The 18,542-nt window shown below is 40.8% G+C and overlaps 1 protein-coding gene and 1 long non-coding RNA gene across 4 annotated transcripts in view; one reads left to right on the plus strand and one right to left on the minus strand.

Annotated features, from left to right (window-relative positions):
* GASK1B (golgi associated kinase 1B) overlaps nt 1-4,088 on the minus strand; it is a 48,157-nt gene extending 44,069 nt beyond the window's left edge. Inside the window, exons 1-3 of one of the 3 annotated variants that reach the window (XM_053583495.1) lie at nt 3,037-4,088; nt 727-1,867; nt 509-609 (exon numbers count right to left, since the gene is read on the minus strand). In XM_053583495.1, the coding sequence (XP_053439470.1) occupies nt 509-609; nt 727-1,636 (1,011 nt within the window). In that variant the 5' untranslated portion in view covers nt 1,637-1,867; nt 3,037-4,088. Of the gene's footprint in view, nt 1-508; nt 610-726; nt 1,868-2,507; nt 2,599-3,036 lie in introns of those variants that run through there. The other 2 variants (XM_053583493.1, XM_053583490.1) reach the window with 2 other exon arrangements.
* On the plus strand, nt 1,178-4,529 carry LOC128581079 (uncharacterized). The gene is made up of 3 exons (XR_008378769.1): nt 1,178-1,307; nt 3,065-3,122; nt 4,105-4,529. It is a non-coding gene; the product is annotated as an uncharacterized LOC128581079 (long non-coding RNA).
* The last annotated feature ends 14,013 nt before the right edge of the window (nt 4,530-18,542 follow it).

Raw genomic sequence — 18,542 nt, forward strand, 5'->3', positions numbered from 1 at the left:
CCAACCCTTTCTCCTCCAACTCCAGTAATTGGCTGCATATTCTAGACTCTGCCAGAACCTTTGTCACCCAAGAAGAGAATCTTGGAAATTAAGCTCAGTCAGCCTCACCATAGTTATGGCCAGTTAGTATACATACTGAATAAATCACCTATCTTTCCCTCATTCCCACTATTTGCTAAATACTGTGATTAAATGCATTGTTTAAAAAACTTCAAGAGGTTGAATATAATGTGGTCTAGCTCTGGGCCCCTCAAAAAGATTCCATCCACTCAAGAAAGATAAGCTACTTCCCTCTTACTTTTAAAAACTTCCTAGAATGAAGTTCTCCCTCCTCTGGTAGTAACCAGTTAATAGCGCGCCTGACTGTCCGCAAGGTCTCTGCCTGCACCCCAGCTTCCTCTCCTCATCGCGTAAATCGCCATTGGCTTTAATTAGATTTAATAAGCCCCTGGGAGGTGCAGCGAGGGCTGCAAAGACGGAGAGCAAAGATCACACAGGACGGGCTGACTCCTGCACGCCCGGTACAGCACTTCCCTGGAATTCTCATATCCTCGCAGGCCGGGGAGAATACAGAACGCCCAGCGTGTGGAGGACATTCTGCTGCCGCTGCTTCCAAATGGGAAACATGAGTGGAGGGAAATCATTTAGAAAAAGAGTGTAAGGGAAAAGAGAAAATGAACCCAAATTCCCAACAGCTGCAAATAACAACGCATGTGAATCTGTTACCTTGGATGAACTCTGATTTTCTGCTCACAGACGGCAGAGTCCTGTTGAGTCCTAGGATCCTGTCTAAGTGGAAGGCAAACACCTCGCTCATGTCCAAAGGCGGCTTGAGTAATCCACAGGGGCTCGGGCCGCAGCGGGGCGCAGGGCTAGGCGCGCCCCCCTCCAACACCAGCAAGCGCGCCCCGCTCTCAGAGGACACGGACCTCAGGCCTGCCACTGCACTGTCCGCCAACAGCCTCATTTTCTGGATGTCGTCTTTGCTCAGCCAGGAGGGGGTGCTCTCGCTGTAGATCCTGATGTTGCTCTCCTTAGCCTTGGGCTGCAGGAAGTCTGAGCCCCCTGAGCGTACTCCTGGACCCCACACCAACCTCCAGGGTCGCTCTCCAACCTTGGCCAGGTTTCCTCCCTGAGCGTACCTGGGCACTGCCCCATCAGCTGCCCTGGCAGATTCCAGTGGCTGAAGGGATAGCCCATCCAAGGTTTTCTGTCCCGGGCCCGCAGACACCACTGCATACTTTTTCCTGCGCTTCGGCTTCACCGTGCCACGGATGTTGGCAGGCTTGCTGCGCTTGGAGCGTAAGGTAATGTACACCACGTTGGGCTTCAGCGTGGTCCCGTTGTCCTGGGTCTCGGGAGGGGCCAGGGTACCATCCAGGGGTATCTCAGGGAAGGGTACCTCGGCGGTGTCGTGGTTACCATGTGGCCCCTTTATAGCTGCCTGTCCGTGCTGGACAGAGGCCCTCCCCACCTGGCTCACCAGGAAGCCCAGGTAGATGGCACAAGCCGTGCCCAGAAGGAGGTTTCTCCGGGTCCTCGGACGCCGGCTGCTCCAGAGTTTACGCACCCGTGGGACGCACAGGGAGCAGAGGAACCAGTTTAAGAGTTGCCCCAGCTTGTCTGGACAGGTCATTTCTCTGCCGCATCCACATGTTGAACACAGTTTAAAGTCTGCACTTGGCTCCCGCTGACACGACGCATCGTTTCCTGCCTTCAGCCGCCCGGTCTGCTTTGGTATCTAAGTGGCCTCGGGTGGGTAGAGGTCGCAGGAAAGAGGTGGCGATGACATTGAGAATGTTTCTGACACTCGCAACAACAAATCTTTTAAACCTTCAGACTCCGAAAGGAAAAATGGGGCTTGTTTCTGGGAATGAATGGAAAGAGACATAACTGAGTCACAATCTCAAACCACTTCAGTTCCTCTGAAAGACTGAAGAAAAAAAGTAACCCTTTCCTTTCATAGATACCACTACTAAATGCTAAAAAATAAAACCAAACTCAAAAAATGGAAATAAGATAAATGGATCTGATTCTCAGTTGAAGTAGTGAAAATAAGTTGCAAAAATCCAAGAATATTTTATAACTAGAGTCATTTAAGTTGATTCTGAAGCCAAAGCATTAAAATGTGACAAAACTAGGCTTTTCCTTTTTGAAATTTAGAAATCATTTAAGACAAGTAATAGATAGTTTTAAATAATCTGTAATATCCCATATGTATCTTTAAAAGTCTTACTTTATATAATCGGCCAGAAGGACCAAGTATTAATATCCAAACTCAGGAATATATTCTCTTAATCAAATGGTACAATTTTATATATGTTCCATTATCTGACATTAAGTGTTAGTGCAATATAAAGCTATTCAATCACATGCACACAACATCCGATAGCTTTTTATTCCTTTTTTTCCTACCAAAGTCAGTTAAAAGAAAAGAAAAACATCTCTAGCACTATTTTTTCACTATTAAAAAGCAAAAGAAGAAACTCACAAGCAACCTTACTTACACAGCTGGCCCCAAGCTTGGCTCCAGGAAGAATGTAATCCCTGACTCTAATGCAAAGAACTTTTAAAGGCTGAGGCATGTAAGTAGAACATATTTCATGGTCAAGAGTGTTCCACATTTCAAACATTTCAGTTCAGCTTTAAAAGTTCCCTTGGAAACGACTGATCGCAAAGCAAAATGGTTACTTGTAAACCGGCTATGCCCAGTTTTAAGATGTATAAGGTTTAAAAAAAGTTAAAAAAATAAACTTTAAATTCTGAGAAAAGATACCGTGCAGAATCAGTTTTCATTCAAATAACGTCTCACTTATTTTTAACCCCTGGGAGCCCTCTAGTGTCCCGATTGCAAACAGGCTCAAAAAAGTCAGTCCGGTTTAGTTAAAAAGAATGGAGAGTGTTTGTTTAGCTTGGAGGAGCAGCAGCAGCAGCCAGATAAATAACTTGTAAAATCAGGAATGCGATCCCCCTGGAGTGTCTGTCTGTCCCACGTAGCCTGGGGTTAGAGCGCCAGCGTTCCCAGGGACTACTCACCTTACTATCTTGGCTGTTTTCAGAATAGCGTTTGTCTCCCACCACCAGTTCCAGGAAGAGAAGGCCTAAAAGTTCAAAGAATAAAGGTAAGAATGGGTTAATACAAATGAGGAAAAAAATAGAACAGTGAGATAAGAGTGCACACAGATAGGGGAAGACATTTATAGTGTGCGCTCGCATGGTGCAACAGTTCTCAAAAAGAAGCAGTGGGTTCTCTCTGATTGGAGGCTTTTTTAAATACAGGTTAGTGATTGGCGTAGGTAGCTTGTTTGTGCAAGCCCAAAGGCAGGAACTGATGACCTTGGGGTCTCACTTAGGGTTATTTTATTTGCTTTTCTGGCAAAAGGAATCAAAAGGCAAGAAGGCAGAAAGAGGGCAGGGATGTTTTCCCCCACTGGGAAGGAAGGTTGTGTGATGGAGGAGCAAGTAAGAGACGAGTGCATGGTTTCCAATCCTAAAAATACTACATTTTACAATGCAAAAAAAGCGCAAGGATTTAGAAAGTATAGAGAAGGAAAGAATAAACTTCCAAGTGGGAAAATGCCAAAACTTTTCATTGGACTGTTGTTTCAGTACTCTTAAACTCAATCCTTTCTTCCTCTTTAAAAGTCCTGCAACGTGGAGGAAAGAAAAGGAGAAATCCCAGTACTGACAGTAGCTTAGAGGTACCTCTAGGCTTTGGCTACACTTCGTGAGAATTCAGGCATCAGAACAACTGCCTCTGTGCTCCAAAACTCAAAGCACACACCTCCACAAGCACAGAGTTACTTTCTAGATAGCAAACGTGAGCCTCTTGAAAGGACACCATGGCAGACCTGCCTTTTATGGCCATCTTTCGATTTTCATATAGTCCAAAGAATAACTGGCTTGGCTCTGTAAAAAGTAAAATTAAGTCTTTAGCAGAGTCCATAGGAACTCTTCTAGCTGTTTTTAAAACAACTTTTTGGGTAGAGAAATACTTAGGAAGTAGGTAAGAGTTGTGTGAGTTAGTAAAATCAAACGCCCCACCTCCATTATGAAAATGTCTCTTTATTAAGAAAAAGACTGATACATTCTCTCCTCTTGTAGGCAGAGTATAGATGAATGGGGACTGCAGAGTGTGATGTTCAGAGAATGGGCAGCACAGAGAGAAAGTCTGCTTCTGAATTCTCCTCATTCTCCTGTGGGGTGCGGTCCACTGTGGCAAGTAATCGTGACTCCCTATACCTCTGTTTCCCCCCCTCCCCCTGTAAGAGAGAAATAATAATAGCACTTACCCCATTTGTTTCTTGTGATGAAATTATAATTTCAAATATTTGGTAATATGCTTGTTTTTATCCCCCCAAATAACTTATAGAAGCTCTGAGAGATGCCCCGACAGTCACCACTGTGCCAGCACAGTTCTCATGGTAGGCTTGAGGACCACCATATTGAATTATTGGTGTAGTCGATGTGTTGATACAACCATTATAGTAGATCAACAGAGCTCATTCAGATATAATCAGAAAACAATTTTAATCATTCCCCTCCTCTGCCTGCTCAATGCTATTCTGTGGCTTGATGGCTCTTTGCAACTCTCTTGGCTAAAAATTCAGGCAGGCTCTGTGAGTTTTCTTTTTTTTTTTTTTGTAGAGACAGAGTCTCACTGTACCGCCCTCGGGTAGAGTGCCGTGGCGTCACACGGCTCACAGCAACCTCTAACTCTTGGGCTTACGCGATTCTCTTGCCTCAGCCTCCCGAGCAGCTGGGACTAACTCTGTGAGTTTTCTAATCATACTTCGATCTTTTAAAAAGTTCTCCTGTCATTGTTAATCATAAACACACACACACATGCATACTCATAAACTCATTAAAATGTTTGATTCTATATTGTGGTCAATTTTTTCAAATCTTATTTAAAAAATGTTTTCCAGAATTTCTCCAGAAGCTAGTTGCCCCTCAAACAGCATAGCCAAAATCTACTGACAAGGAGAGGAGATCCATCAGCGATTCTTTTATTTTTTTTTTTTTCTAGACCTTCTGTTCCTTAACCACCCAGTCACCCATTCACCTGACTTTGAGTCTGGCTCTTGCTGATCTGGGGTTGAAGGGCAGTGGAAAGAGAGAGAAGTAGTAGCAATGGAAACATTCTTGCTACTCCATTGAAATTGTTGGGAATTACGTGATGAGCTCCTTGGGCTTGGCAGATCTGTAAGGCTGACACTCTGATGAGCATTTTGCAGCCACTTGAAGGACAACACAAGCAGAGCATCTCTCGGGATGGTTCTTGATGATCCCTCAGTTCCTTGGGCCTTGCAGCCCACCTGTATGTTGGGGTCACCCCATGTTCCTAAGCTTGGGCCTGCAAGTGTTGCCCCAGAGCAACCCAGTGGACACAGTCACATCCTTTGCTCTGACAACCTTGGGCTTCACCGTGTTGCAGCCCACTTCCCTTGTTCTAGAATATGGCAGCCTTTGCTATCTGTTGCTCAGGGTCTCTGTTGAAACTTCTATTGAATAGAAAGAATGCCATCAGGTAGGGTGGGAATCAGTGACGTTTAATTTAGTTTTAGAAATTAAAGCTGAATAGTTTAGAAATTAAAGTCAGTGATGGCTGTAAAATGTGTTGCCATAATATAGCATTCATTTGTAACTTCAAATATAACCTCTGAGTATACATCTAGAACTCAAAATATTAGTTATTATATTTAATACCATTACACCAGAAAGACTAATAATCCTCATGCCTAAGTATTTTTTTCTCTCTTTTAAAAAAAAGTCTATGAAGGAAACAAAGTGAAAAAGTAGATAATAAGACAATAGCGTGGCCCATTGGAATTACCGGGGGGCCTTTTCATACCCATGTGGAGGAGGGAAAGAGGAGCAATAGAGAAGCAATGTAAGCGGGGACGGAGATCGTGGTAATGTTGTATTTCTTCACTTAGATCGTATTTATACATGTATTTTTATGTTGGATTAACTCATTGGCCATGTTATTTGTGATTTGTGTATTTTTCCATAATACATATATCTTATCCTTCTAGAAAACGAAACTGGTAGCCAGGAAACAGGTATTCATTTTATATTCTTTATACCTGTATGTGTTATAAATCTTTATAGAAGAAAAGTAGGACAGTATGATTTCTTTACCTTTTTTTATTTACAATGAAAAATTTGTATTACTTTAGTCATTTAAAATTTAAATTAAAAAGTTAAACAGCAATAAAATCACTGAACATTTTAAACTGTGTGGATGCTAAAGCCCCATCTGTCTTCCCAGACATCCTAATTTAAGTAATCTGGAGTGGGGTCTAGGGATCCAGAGTTTTTAAAACTTGTAATGTGCAGGGCTATCATTCTCTGTTCTAAGAGTTCAATGGCTAGTTCTAGAAGCAAATTAATACCTTCTTACAGTTAAATGATAAGTCTTAGTTTTTTCCAACCATGAAATAATCTGTTAATCCTTCAAGGGTTTCCATTGTAAGGTCTAAGTGTGGTAAAGGCTGTTTTGCTTTCAGTCTGGGACAACTCCAGGTCCAGATTAGACAGAGACTAGGGCCCTGAATTTCGCACCCACAGCACTGTCCTATAGCCCATTCCTGTCAGGTGTGTCACTTGCTGGACTGTGGTAGCAGCTTGCGCCCCTCCTGAGAGCCCTTTGGAAAGAGAAGAAGGATATCTGAGGATGCAGACTCTGAGAAACGAGGACCAAGGGCTTCCCTGCTGTTGCAGACCCAGGCTTGTTGCACAGATTACAGGCCTACAGATGGACACCTTCTCCCTTGTTCTCTGCTGACCGGACCCTGCCACCACTCTAGCCCTTACTGAATTCCTTCCTGACCTCTAGGACACAAAGCACATCTAGAACCGGAGTTCTGGCTTGAGCTTGGACTCTTGGGTACAAATTCTACCCTGCTTATCATGGAATTTGCTAATACTTTTGTTATCCATTTTGATACCAGGTCTGGACAGTGCCTATGTTATATCTGTCTTTTAAACTGTATGCAAGAGATGTTACATTTATTCTGTTACATTTTATAGAAATATGTTCACTTTTATCTGACACTTGACTGCTTGCTTAACTCCTAAGGACATCTTAGGAAAAGCACTTGGAAAAAATTATGTGTCTTTCCATCTTTGGAAAAGCACTTTTGGAACAAATGATGTGTCTCTTTAGAGCCAGTCTTGTGATTCCATAAGTAACACCGAGTGCCATAGCTTACCCTCCTATGGATGACTAGGGGAGCACCAGACAGGAATATTCCCAGAAGGTCAGGTGCCTGGCACATTTCTTTCGGTTGGATGTTCTCTCCTTATCCAGTGTTAAACCTAGCTAAGAGCAACGTGAGTATTCCTGCCTTTTCCTACTATGTAAAACTCCTGCAATAATTCATTTTGCTTCATTTCCCTAGGAATGTTTGTTCCATTATTTAAAGTTGTGTTTGAGTTAGACTGGTTCTGCCACATGATCAGAAACTGAGCAATGTTTGCATGAACAGACTATAGTATTGTAAGCAGATAAAATGTATGGCTACCAGTTTGACATATATTTTAAATGATAAATATTTATAAGGTTGCTATTCTTCTTCTTAATAATTAGATGATTTATGTATCTTAGAATAATTAGAATTTTATACTTCAAGGACTTTATAATTCATAGCGTTATTATGGAGTAAAGGCAGTAGGCAATTTAGAGGCTACCTGAGTTTCTTTGAAAAGCCCTGTGACTCGACAACTAAGCTTCTCCATTTCAGAAGTGAGTACTGAAGACCTCAATACTCTAACCCCTGCCCCTTGACCCTCAGGCCACACGAGTAGAGGAGACACCAGTACAGACATGCTAGCACAAGGTCATTCTTGGTTTGGGTAGAACAACCCATGCAGCAGTATTTTCCTGCCTTTGTAAAGGAGTACCCTGCAGAGTATGTTAAAAGGAAGGAAGGCAAGCTCCCTGGCTGCACGCAATTAGATTCAGAACACTAGGAATGCACTGGAATTACAAATAAATACTTTTAAAAGTGCAAGAAAAGAAGGTAGAGAGAAATTTGGAAACCTTTACTCATTTGTATCAGGTAGTTTGGAGGCTGAGTTACGTCACCCACCATGATTCAGACATGTGTTTCCCATATGATAAGTTGCTGGGGTGTGTAACTACACACACATTATTTTATGAATTGATAGAGAAACTGGGTTGGAGAAGACAGAATGTGTTGATAACACATACCCCACCCATCCATCCATGCCCATCTCTCCAACCCTACAGATTAAGACACCAGGAAAGAGGAATTAAAGGAAGACACTGATGCAGGAGTGTTCATATATTATTATGTAAATTGTCAAGGTGTCAAGTGCCTTTCATTTGGCAGGTGAGGAATGTGATGGGGCGGGGTCAGACAGCATCTCTTTCTCTCCACACCCTCAGGTATTGACTACTTTTTTTTGAGACAGAGTCTTAGTTTCTTGCCCTTCATAGAGTGCCATAGCGTCATAGCTCACAGCAACCTCAAACTCTTGGACTCAAGTGATCCTCTTGCCTCAGCCTCTCAAATACCTGGGACTACAGGTTCCTGCCACAATTCCTGGCTATTTTTAGAGACAATATCTTGCTCTGGCTCAGGCTTGTCTCGAACCTGTGAGCTCAGGCAACTCATCTGCCTCGGCCTCCCAGGGAGGTATTGACAACTTCTAAAGTACTGGTGAGCAGTGCCCAGGTGTGGACCTCACCTCATGGGTCCCACAGAGGCAGCAACAGCACCAGATGCAGCAATAAATTTCCCTTAAGTAGCTCCAAGGAGAAGACATCCATGAGAGAGGCTGGGTGTGGTAACCATAATTGGCTGGTAATAAGCATCTGACTGACAAGCCCAGGCATCCCTAAGATGCAATTGAGTGCTTTCTTAGAGAGGTGCTGGGGGTCATGTTTTATGTAGGAAAGGAAAAACTGAGTACAATTGAGTCGCTCCCATACTAAAAAATGTTTAGTAATCACAGGCTGATGAAACTTGGGGAAATGAAAGCTCCACAGCAGTTTAAATTTTATTAAAGGCCTTCTAACTGTCAGCTGCCAACATTGGGTGCTGTGGGGAGAATGCAGAGTTACTGCCTGGCTCAGTCATGTCTCAATAAATACTGATTAATTGAAGTCATAAATAAAATGCATGAATTAAAATATTAAGAGTATAAAGCACATCCCTAAACCAGTGGTTCTCAAAATGTAGCCCTGGACCAGCAGCATCAGCATCGCCTGGAAATTTGTTGCACATGGTGATCCTTGGAACATGTCCCAGACCTGCTGAATTAGAAACTGGAGGAGATGCAGCCCAGGGAATGGCCTGGAAAAGGGTAAACGTGTTTATAAGCTGTCTCTTTAAAAAAAAAAAAACAAAAAAACTCTTTTTGAGGATTGAAACCTGCATCCCTGTCTCAGGCCAGTGGCTGTAAGGGGCAGGGGAGTGTCCTTTGTCTTGGTCCCAGAGGAGATGTTTCAGTGGACCTGCCAAGATTGAAGTCCCAGCAGAAGTCACGAGATTGTCTTTGCTGGAGATGAGACGAATCAGAATCATTAACTAAAGCCTGAAGATCGATGAAACCCTCCTTTTAAATGCTCTGTGTGTCTGCTTATAGTAGTAAAATTGGTACAAGATGGAAGGATAACATTTTCTTTCTTTCTTTTTTTTTTTTTTTTTGCAGTTTTGGTTGGGGGTGGGCTTGAACCCACCACTCCCAGTATATGGGGCCAGAGCCTTACTCCTTGAGCCACAGGCATCACCTAATAACATTTTCTTTATTTGCTGGCAAATTAACAAACCTCTCTTCCCTTTTCCTCAAGTCACTTTTCCTCATTTTTCTTTCTGATGTGGTCTCAAGGCAAGTGCTGAACTTCCATTAACAAAGAGGCTCTGCAGGCTATCCAAGGCCTCTGGGTAATCAGACGTTTAGGAATCATTGCCCTAGATGAGAAATCCCAAAAAAGAATGGGGCAAGTCAAGAGAAAGACAGGAAGATGCCAAATGAGGAATGATGGAAAAAGAAAAAGTTGTGAGAAGTTTCAAAGCAACATTTGTGATTTATCTGAGGTTATTATCTACCTTGCCCTTCTTTATAAGAGTCTCATTTCCTTTCTGAAATTTTATACATTGGATTGGAAAAGACAGAATGGGTAAATCTCATGTATCTGTCCAGCTACCCACCCAGCCATAAAGACATACGTCCCTTTTTCTTAAAGCAAGTTCACAGCATGTAGCTACGGAAAAAAGAAGGAATTTGAGAGAGATAACAAGTCACAGCCCATGGGCTGAAAACCAAAAGCACTTGTGGCTGGTTGTGGAGGGACTATCTCAGGAAAATTGCCAGAAGAAATCAATTCTGCACAGGCCATCACCAGTGATGCATCCATAAAGATGCCTTTTATAGTAAAATCACACTGTTTTCTTAAAGGCAGTCATCGGGTTCCCATGGTCATGTAACGTGTAGCATAGCCAAAAATTATAAGCCTAAAAGCTTTTGGTTAGAAGCCTGGAATGGGTCCTCAAATAAAAAGATGAAAAGATACAAAGGAATATAACACAGAGAAGAAAATTAAATATTTTTATAAGAATGAACATGTCATTTCTCTAAATAAAACACACTCAAATTATTATTATTATTATAAACAGGAACTGGCCAGAGCTTTTGTTAAGAATACATCTTACACTGCAGTTATTTGCAGAAGGAAGCCATCCCTGACTGAGGTAATCAGCAGTTCAGAGGCAATTTCTTGGTTTATCTTTGCACCAATTACTTACTATATTGGCAACAGCTCAACAATATAGTTTATGATGATAAATCTTATTTAATTGAGTTTAGAATTTTGTAAACAAAGAATTCTTAGCTAGTTGCTTTGAGCAAGATTTTAAATGTTGCTCTGTTTCCACATCTATAAAACTAGAATCATTATATCTAGCTCACAGGGTGGTTCTAATAATTAAATTGCAGATTGTATGTAAAGCACTTAGCACAGTGCTTGACATACGGTAGGGAATAACAGCTTGTTCACTTGTTCTCTTTTTCGTACAAGGATGATGGCTAATCACTCCATAAAGAGACCATAAGAAGGTGCTGATAATAAAAACTCATTGATCAACATGATTTCAGGTTACTAATGCAACAAATTATCCAGAATTTGCTTCATTCTCTCCTAAATTTAACAAGGGACTTAAAAGATAAACAGGAGTATTTCCTGCCTACTATCTTGTATTCAAATCTCTGGATCTTTTTGCCTTTTTTGTTTGTTTGTTTTGTTGTTGTTGTTGTTTTGAGATGGTCTTACTACGTCGCCCTAGGTAGAGTGCCGTTGACGTCACAGCTCACAGAAATTTCAAACTCTTGGGCTCAAGCAATTCTCTTGCCTCAGCCTCCCGAGTAGCTGGGACTACAGGCATCCACTACAATGCCCAGCTACTTTTTGGTTGCAGTTGTCATTGTTGTTTGGCAGGCCTGGGCCAAGCTCCAACCCACTAGCTTAGGTGTATGTGGCTGGCACCCTACTCACTGAGCTAGAGGACCTGAGCCCCTTTTTGCCTTTGAAATTGAAAACTAGCCTATGGTAACTTATGCAAGATTATGTAATAAGGTGGGTCCTTGGCAATGAATTGAAATTAGGGGCATTTGTCATAAAAGGTTTTAAGTGCAGAGCACATCTTGAAGAAGCTCCTCTTAGGTGATTGGATACCTTCAAGCTGGCTAGGCGCACTTGCCCTAGGCCTCTGGCAATATTACCAAAATAATAATTGATGAAACTAGTAGTATAATAGTTGAACATAAGTTGTGCTATTCTTTATAATAGTAGTATTAGATAGTTTTTAGTAAAGAGGTCTAGAAAATGTAAGACAAAAATTTACATTTCCTTTCTGTTTGTTCAGCTCTTTTCAGATATTGTGAAAACAGAACCCCACAGGGTGCCTGTTAGCAGAAGGAGCTCCGATTATTGATCGTAGCCCTTTCCAAGAAATTGTAGGGTTAAATATCTCTTTTTTTCTGTTATTTTTATCAAGGCCATCCTTCCAAGTACCTATCTCCTAGGGCTAGTGTGAGGGTTAAATAAATTAATGCATGAAAGCCTTTACCATAAATATAAGAAAGGAAATGGTAGCTTTGTCATTACTAGGGGGCAGTGTGGTAGGGAAAAATAGACACTAGACATATTCTTTTATTATGACTAAAAAGAGGTTCCGAGTTGGTCATGCCCATATATACATTGATCAAGGGCCAGGCTACCCTATTATTGGATCCATTTAAATAGACAGTTCTGGCAATATCTCCTTATTATGAAGAAACTTGTAATGGCTTATTAGAGACTAAAGTATTTATTATTGTATCTTTAGACTCCTCTATTACTTTTTCACTTCTTTCATTTAAGATATTTTTGGAGCAACTGATTTATGACGGGCACTGTCCAGTCACTTGGAGTTAGCAGTGAAAATGACGTACAGGGGTCTAGCAGTCAGGGGACTTAGAGGATCCGACTGCCTAGCCTGGTGGCCCCGCTAAATAAACACACTTTATCCTGTTATCCACATTCTTCTCCATCTACCATCCTCACAATCTGCCCAGAAATGTATAGGTTCAGATCTCAAGCCTTCCCATTCTAGCTTTTCTCAATATAATTAGGTATATCATGCCTACATACAAACTCAAATATGTCAATTCTAATTATGCCAAATTTGTCACCTACCAAGTGACAGTACTGGACTGGTGTGGGTAGTTTTATAGGTAATTCATTTTAATTTATAAATAATTCGCCTGCCAATTTGTCATAAGTTTTAAACAGAACCAAAGCTTATTTTTACTTATTCATTTATTGAATCCTTGAAAAAAAGATATTCTCCCCCTTAGGTAAGGAAAAAAAATCCTCTGTAATTAATTGAATTTCAGCCAATGGATAGATAGCTTTCCTGCTAAAATAGCTAATTTTTTAAATAAATGGGAAAAGTTTAATAAGAAGCATTTGGAAATTTCTGTAGCTAAAACTTATACATGTCTGAGAAGCTTGGCAAATGAATCTAGTTCATCACTAAGCATTTTTATTATGTTTCAAGCTTTCCAGAGAGCATAATTCAAAATTAAAACATGTCACTTTATTTTATCATAGAGTGTGTCAGGATAGAATCTAGACTCAGAAAAAAAAAAAAAAAGGGAAAAAAATAAATAAATAAAAGGGGAAATGTATATAATCTATTGTTTACAAATTTCCTCAAAATGAACTTTTCCAAAATTTAAAAGTTCCAAAAAATTGAAATCAGATCATCTGAGGTAAATATAACAAATCAAAAGCATATGAAGAAAAAAAATAAAACACACCCAGAGAGAATTTTGAGAATTATCAGAATCCAAAGTAAATATGTATGTGTATATTTAAAGGAAGACAAAGTGAACGTGCAATAAGAAGAATAAAAAATGATTGAGTCCATATTAAAAAGAAATAAAAAATAACATTCAGAAATGAGCAAATGTTCAAGTTAAAATTTCAGTGGATAAAATATTAGGCCCTCGACTCAACAATTATAGCTTATATTGAACTAAATCTTCTTCCAAAAATAACTTTAAAAGTTGGAGGAAAAAAGCATATAAATAATCCTCTGAAGGCGGTGGAGACCCTGTGCACGTGATATGGAGCCAGCTAAAAACCTTGAGAAAGGGAATCACACAAGACATATTCCACATTCACTACAGAATTTTGAGCTTTTTCTAAATTATGGTAAGGTGAAAGGGCCCCCGAAAGAAAGCAAGAGCCTTGCACAAGTGGGTCTTTGGGGACGAAGACTGGAGTTTAGGGCTTGCCAACAGGGCTGCTATTTTGAGGAGCAAACCATTCCAGAGAAAGGGACTGAGAGAGGTTCCCAGACATCTGCATACAAATTTCCTTCAAATTGTTGGTTAATTTCTGGACTGTGCATGTGTTACCCAAAATTTGGTGCTTGTCCCGGATGGCCGAATCAGTGAGAGTAAAGAACTAGGAAAAGTTTAAGAAAAAGGAAAGAGAAGTTTATTAATTTGCCAGTAACTGAGGAAGATGACAGACTCTCACCTTAAAGAACCATCGCCCCAGGCTGCACCTGTGGCTCAGTGAGTAGGGCGCCGGCCCCATGTGCCAAGGGTAGCTGGTTCAAACCCAGCCCCTGCCCTACTGCAACCAAAAAATAGCCGTGCGTTGTGGCGGGCACCTGTAGTCCCAGCTGCTTGGGAGGCTGAGACAAGAGAATGGCGTAAGCCCAAGCGTTAGAGGTTGCTGTGAGCCCTGTGACCTCATGACACTCTACCCAAGAGCGGTACAGTGAGACTTTGTCTCTACAAAAAAAAAAAAAAAGAACCATCGCCCCACCTTTAGGCAGAAATCCAGGGCTTTTGAAGGTTCTCAGCAGCCAGGCATGGTTCCAGCTATTGCTGTCTAACTATAGTTGGTGATTTGGTTGACTTCATCTCTGCAGAAGATGATCTTGTGACCTTTGTCTGGATAATTCTGTTGAGTCATCTCCTATGGTTTAAATGCTAGAAAATAAAGAAAGGGAACTTTTTTCTCCCCCTTTGATTACTGGCCTAGGGCAGGAATGGTGTAGTATTTTGAAGAGACAACTTGTAATACATTTTGCCCTTTTTCAGACCTCTACATCTGTTACATATATACAAGGCAAGCCTTCAAGAAATGTAGCAGAAAACAGCAAAGGCAAAGAACCAATAGTGAGCAGAGATTTCAGCAGCTAAATGGCACTGGGGAGTTAGAGATGAGAATTCAAGGTAGAGGGGACTTGCTAAACCCAGGCCCAGGACATAGGAGAAGGTACTGCCTATGATTAATGGGTACGGTGGGTTTCAAGGCAGCTGCCTGGGTCATCCGTTCTTGGTATGCTCGTGGCTGGAGAATGACCAGACCCACAAAAGCAAGACAAACACAAAATGGAGTTTACTGAGAAAGAGAAAGATCGATTTACAGAGTAAGAGCATAGACAGAGGCAGCCCCCATGGTCACAACAAAGACAAACTTTGAATACTGCAGGGCTTCTGTTCATACCGCCTAGGTTGGGCTACCTCTTGATTCAGAGGTCACCTTGTAACCAGATCTTACTGCACCAACAGCCCTTCCATGAGCCTCTCTGAGCGGCCATGGGACAACTATGGACCTCAGCGTAGATTTAAGCTAATGACATGATAATTAGTCTTAAGGCTGCTCCAGGTCGCCTTCAAGCCTCTGTTGCACCTGTTGGTAGGCTAGGGAGTCTTCCACATCCTTTTGCAGTTGGCGCCCTAAGTTGTGATTAGAAGATCAGTAGGGGATCCCTCTTCCCCAGTTGTGAGCAATCACTAGGGACGGATTAAGGCAGGTGGTACCAAGATGGGGGCTCCAGCTTGCCCTCCTCCCCAGGAGAGCCTGATTTCTAGCTATCTACCCAACAGCCAACATCCTACTAAGTAACAAAACTGAAATAGGTCAGGTATAACAAAGCTTAAATCAAATCTTCACTGCTTCAAGGTAATTCACTGATACTCTTTATAACTGAAAAACAAAGCAACGTTTTTTGTGGGAACATCACATCTGCGAGCCTGGCCCATCAACTCCGTGTTCCTTGTTGCCCTGCACATGCACCACAGCTGCTCCTTCAGGCTCTGCGGTTCCAGAGTCTCTGCCTCACATTCATCCCCTGGCGGCGGCCTCTCCCAAGAGGCCTTGTGCATGTTCGACCTGAGCAAGCCGCTGCCAGCCTGCACACTCTCCCCAGCATAAACCAGGCAGCCAGCTGCTAGAGGTCACCTCCATGAAGGTAACCGATGGCTTCATATGGGAAATGTTTGGGTAGCATCTCTGATGTTCTGTGACAGAAACTTAAAGTTTTATGAGAGATGAATACTTTGCAACTGCCCTAGCACACATTTTCTTTGGATCTTACATTGGAAAGGAGAGAAGGATGGCTTCTGATCACATTATGAAATGAAGAAACACCCTAAATTTTTACCAGGAAATTAGCTCAGAAGGTTCAGACTAGAACATCATTTGTCTACTTAAAAAAGAGAATTGAAGAACTCATGAAAGGTAGGGCGAGAGATGTCATCTCACAAGGATGAACAATCACTGTCTCTGTAACATCCAAATGACCAAAGAATAAAACATTAGTCCCAAAACCTGCAAGGTAAATAAGAGCCCTTTGTAAAGTGCTGCTTATTTGTAAGCTGACTTAGTGAATAAGGAGGGTGAACTGGCTTCTCGAAACTGCCTGTGACTGTTGCAGCACAGTCTTCAAGTGTATTGCGATGTTCCCTTGTTTATTTTAATCTTTGAACATCATAGTATGCCACATATAGAAAGTATTAAACATCTTGTTACCAAAACAAGAAAATAAAAGTATTGTCTTCTTATCTCACAAGTTTAAATAAGATGTTCTACTGCTTCTATTCTAACTGGCCAGTGTATGCCGTGTCCCTGATAGGCTTAGGATGGGGGTCCCTGAATTCCTCAGGCTTTCTACTAAGATCAGCTAGCGTCTGATTCAATGATGAGCAGTAAGCAGACGGAGGCAATCTTCCAGCCATGTCATTTTTTGCTCTGACTTTAGGTTAATGATTGCAGTATAATTTTAAAACCAAATAATATTAGTTCTTCTCTGTTCCCCGAATTGGAAATCTATTTTAGTTCAATATTTTTTAATGCCCTGTGTAATTGCAGAATACTTGATATTTAAGGAAATATGAAGCCATAATAAAAGCCATAAATATTTTTACCCTAAAATGCTAGTTAATAAATGCAAAGAAGTTAGAGAGATTTTAGAGCAAGTTGTCATTTAATGGTATTTAATAATGTTTAATTTTCAGTATGTTTAATATGGGAGATTTTTTTCACCTCCCCTATAGAGGAAAAATGTTTATTGATTATACTGATTCTCTTTCAAGATCTTTGATTAAATTATGCATACATGGTATCATGCATGGAAATGAACGGATTTCATTTTTTATGATTTTTTTTTTTTAGTTTTTCTACCTATAAAATAGAGATAATGATTTAAAGGGAGAGAGACAGAAAAAGAGAGAGAGGAAGAGAAAGATCCACCAGTGATTCAGACTTTAAAGTACTAACATTCATATATCAAAAAATAATAATAATAAAGCGAAAGATAACAGAAAAGATAAGGAGAGGGAAAATGCAACTGGAAATTGAGCCTATTAAAAAAATCAAATGTTCACTCAGACTCTGAAAAATTTTTTAAGTCTGAAATTTAAAATTGTTTGGGTTTAAACACAGATAGGTCAAATCAGAATACAAGGTTTATGAAATCAAAACAAGTCTCTAGAAAATATAAAAACCAAATATCTGGCGGCACCTGTGGCTCAGTCGGTAAGGCGCCGGCCCCATATACCGAGGGTGGCAGGTTCAAACCCGGCCTGGCCAAACTGCAACCAAAAAATAGCCAGGCGTTGTGGTGGGCGCCTGTAGTCCCAGCTACTCGGGAGGCTGAGGCAGGAGAATCGCTTGAGCCCAGGAGTTGGAGGTTGCTGTGAGCTGTGTGAGGCCACGGCACTCTACCGAGGGCCATGGAGTGAGACTCTGTCTCTACCAAAAAAAAAAAAAAAAGAAAGAAAGAAAATATAAAAACCAAATATCAGAGAGAAGAATAATGGAAAAAACAAACTGAGGGTTTAAAAGATGCCTTGGACACAGCTGAAAGATTAAAGATACCTGTAATTGGATGTCCAGAAGAAAAGAGAAAGGCAACGTGGCAGAAATAATACTTCAAAAAAATGATGACAGGGAATTTTCAAACTAATAAAAGACATCAGTGCAAAGATTAAAGAAAATCATTAAACACAACACAAGATATGTTCAAAGAAAACTACCACGAAATACCTCAGAGTTCACTTACTAAAAGCTAAATTATGTATAGCTGAGAAGACAATTTATAAACTAAAAGGTAGGTCAGAAGAAAATATCCAAACTGACACACGGACAGTTAAGAGGATGGATAATAAAGGAAAGAATGGTGAAAAGGAAGAAACAGAATGGAAGAAGGAGGGAAAGGGGATGAAAATAATATTTGAAAAGAAAAAAGCCAAGGATTTTTCAGATCCAAGAAATGCTACCTACCCAAAAAAAAAAGGAAACACCATAAAGTGGTTATTGAGGTATATTTATTTTGTGTGGAATTTTAGAACTGGAGGAGGTCTGAGAGATAAACTAAATGTAACCCCCTGGTTGTGTAGAAGCAGCAGCTTTAGCATTGTCCATGTAAATAACCTAAGGGAAGTCAGACAAAGCACACACAGAATCTGGACTATCCCATTCAAATTAAGTGATATTTTCACTCTACAAGATTTTTCTCTTGTTTAATTTTATATTATCAGCAGGATTATCATATGTATAGATCAATTCATTTTAAAGATAGAAATCCTTCCTAAATTACTTTTTTAAATATTTCTTGCTGTCTTTCATATTGCCAAACATACTGACACTGAGAAAAAATAATGTTAGATTGATCACTTCTTTAAGATCATATGATATTACAAGTAGAGCAGAGACCAAGTCATTG

This window comes from Nycticebus coucang, chromosome 1, assembly GCF_027406575.1.
Source record: "Nycticebus coucang isolate mNycCou1 chromosome 1, mNycCou1.pri, whole genome shotgun sequence".
NCBI lineage: Eukaryota > Metazoa > Chordata > Mammalia > Primates > Lorisidae > Nycticebus > Nycticebus coucang.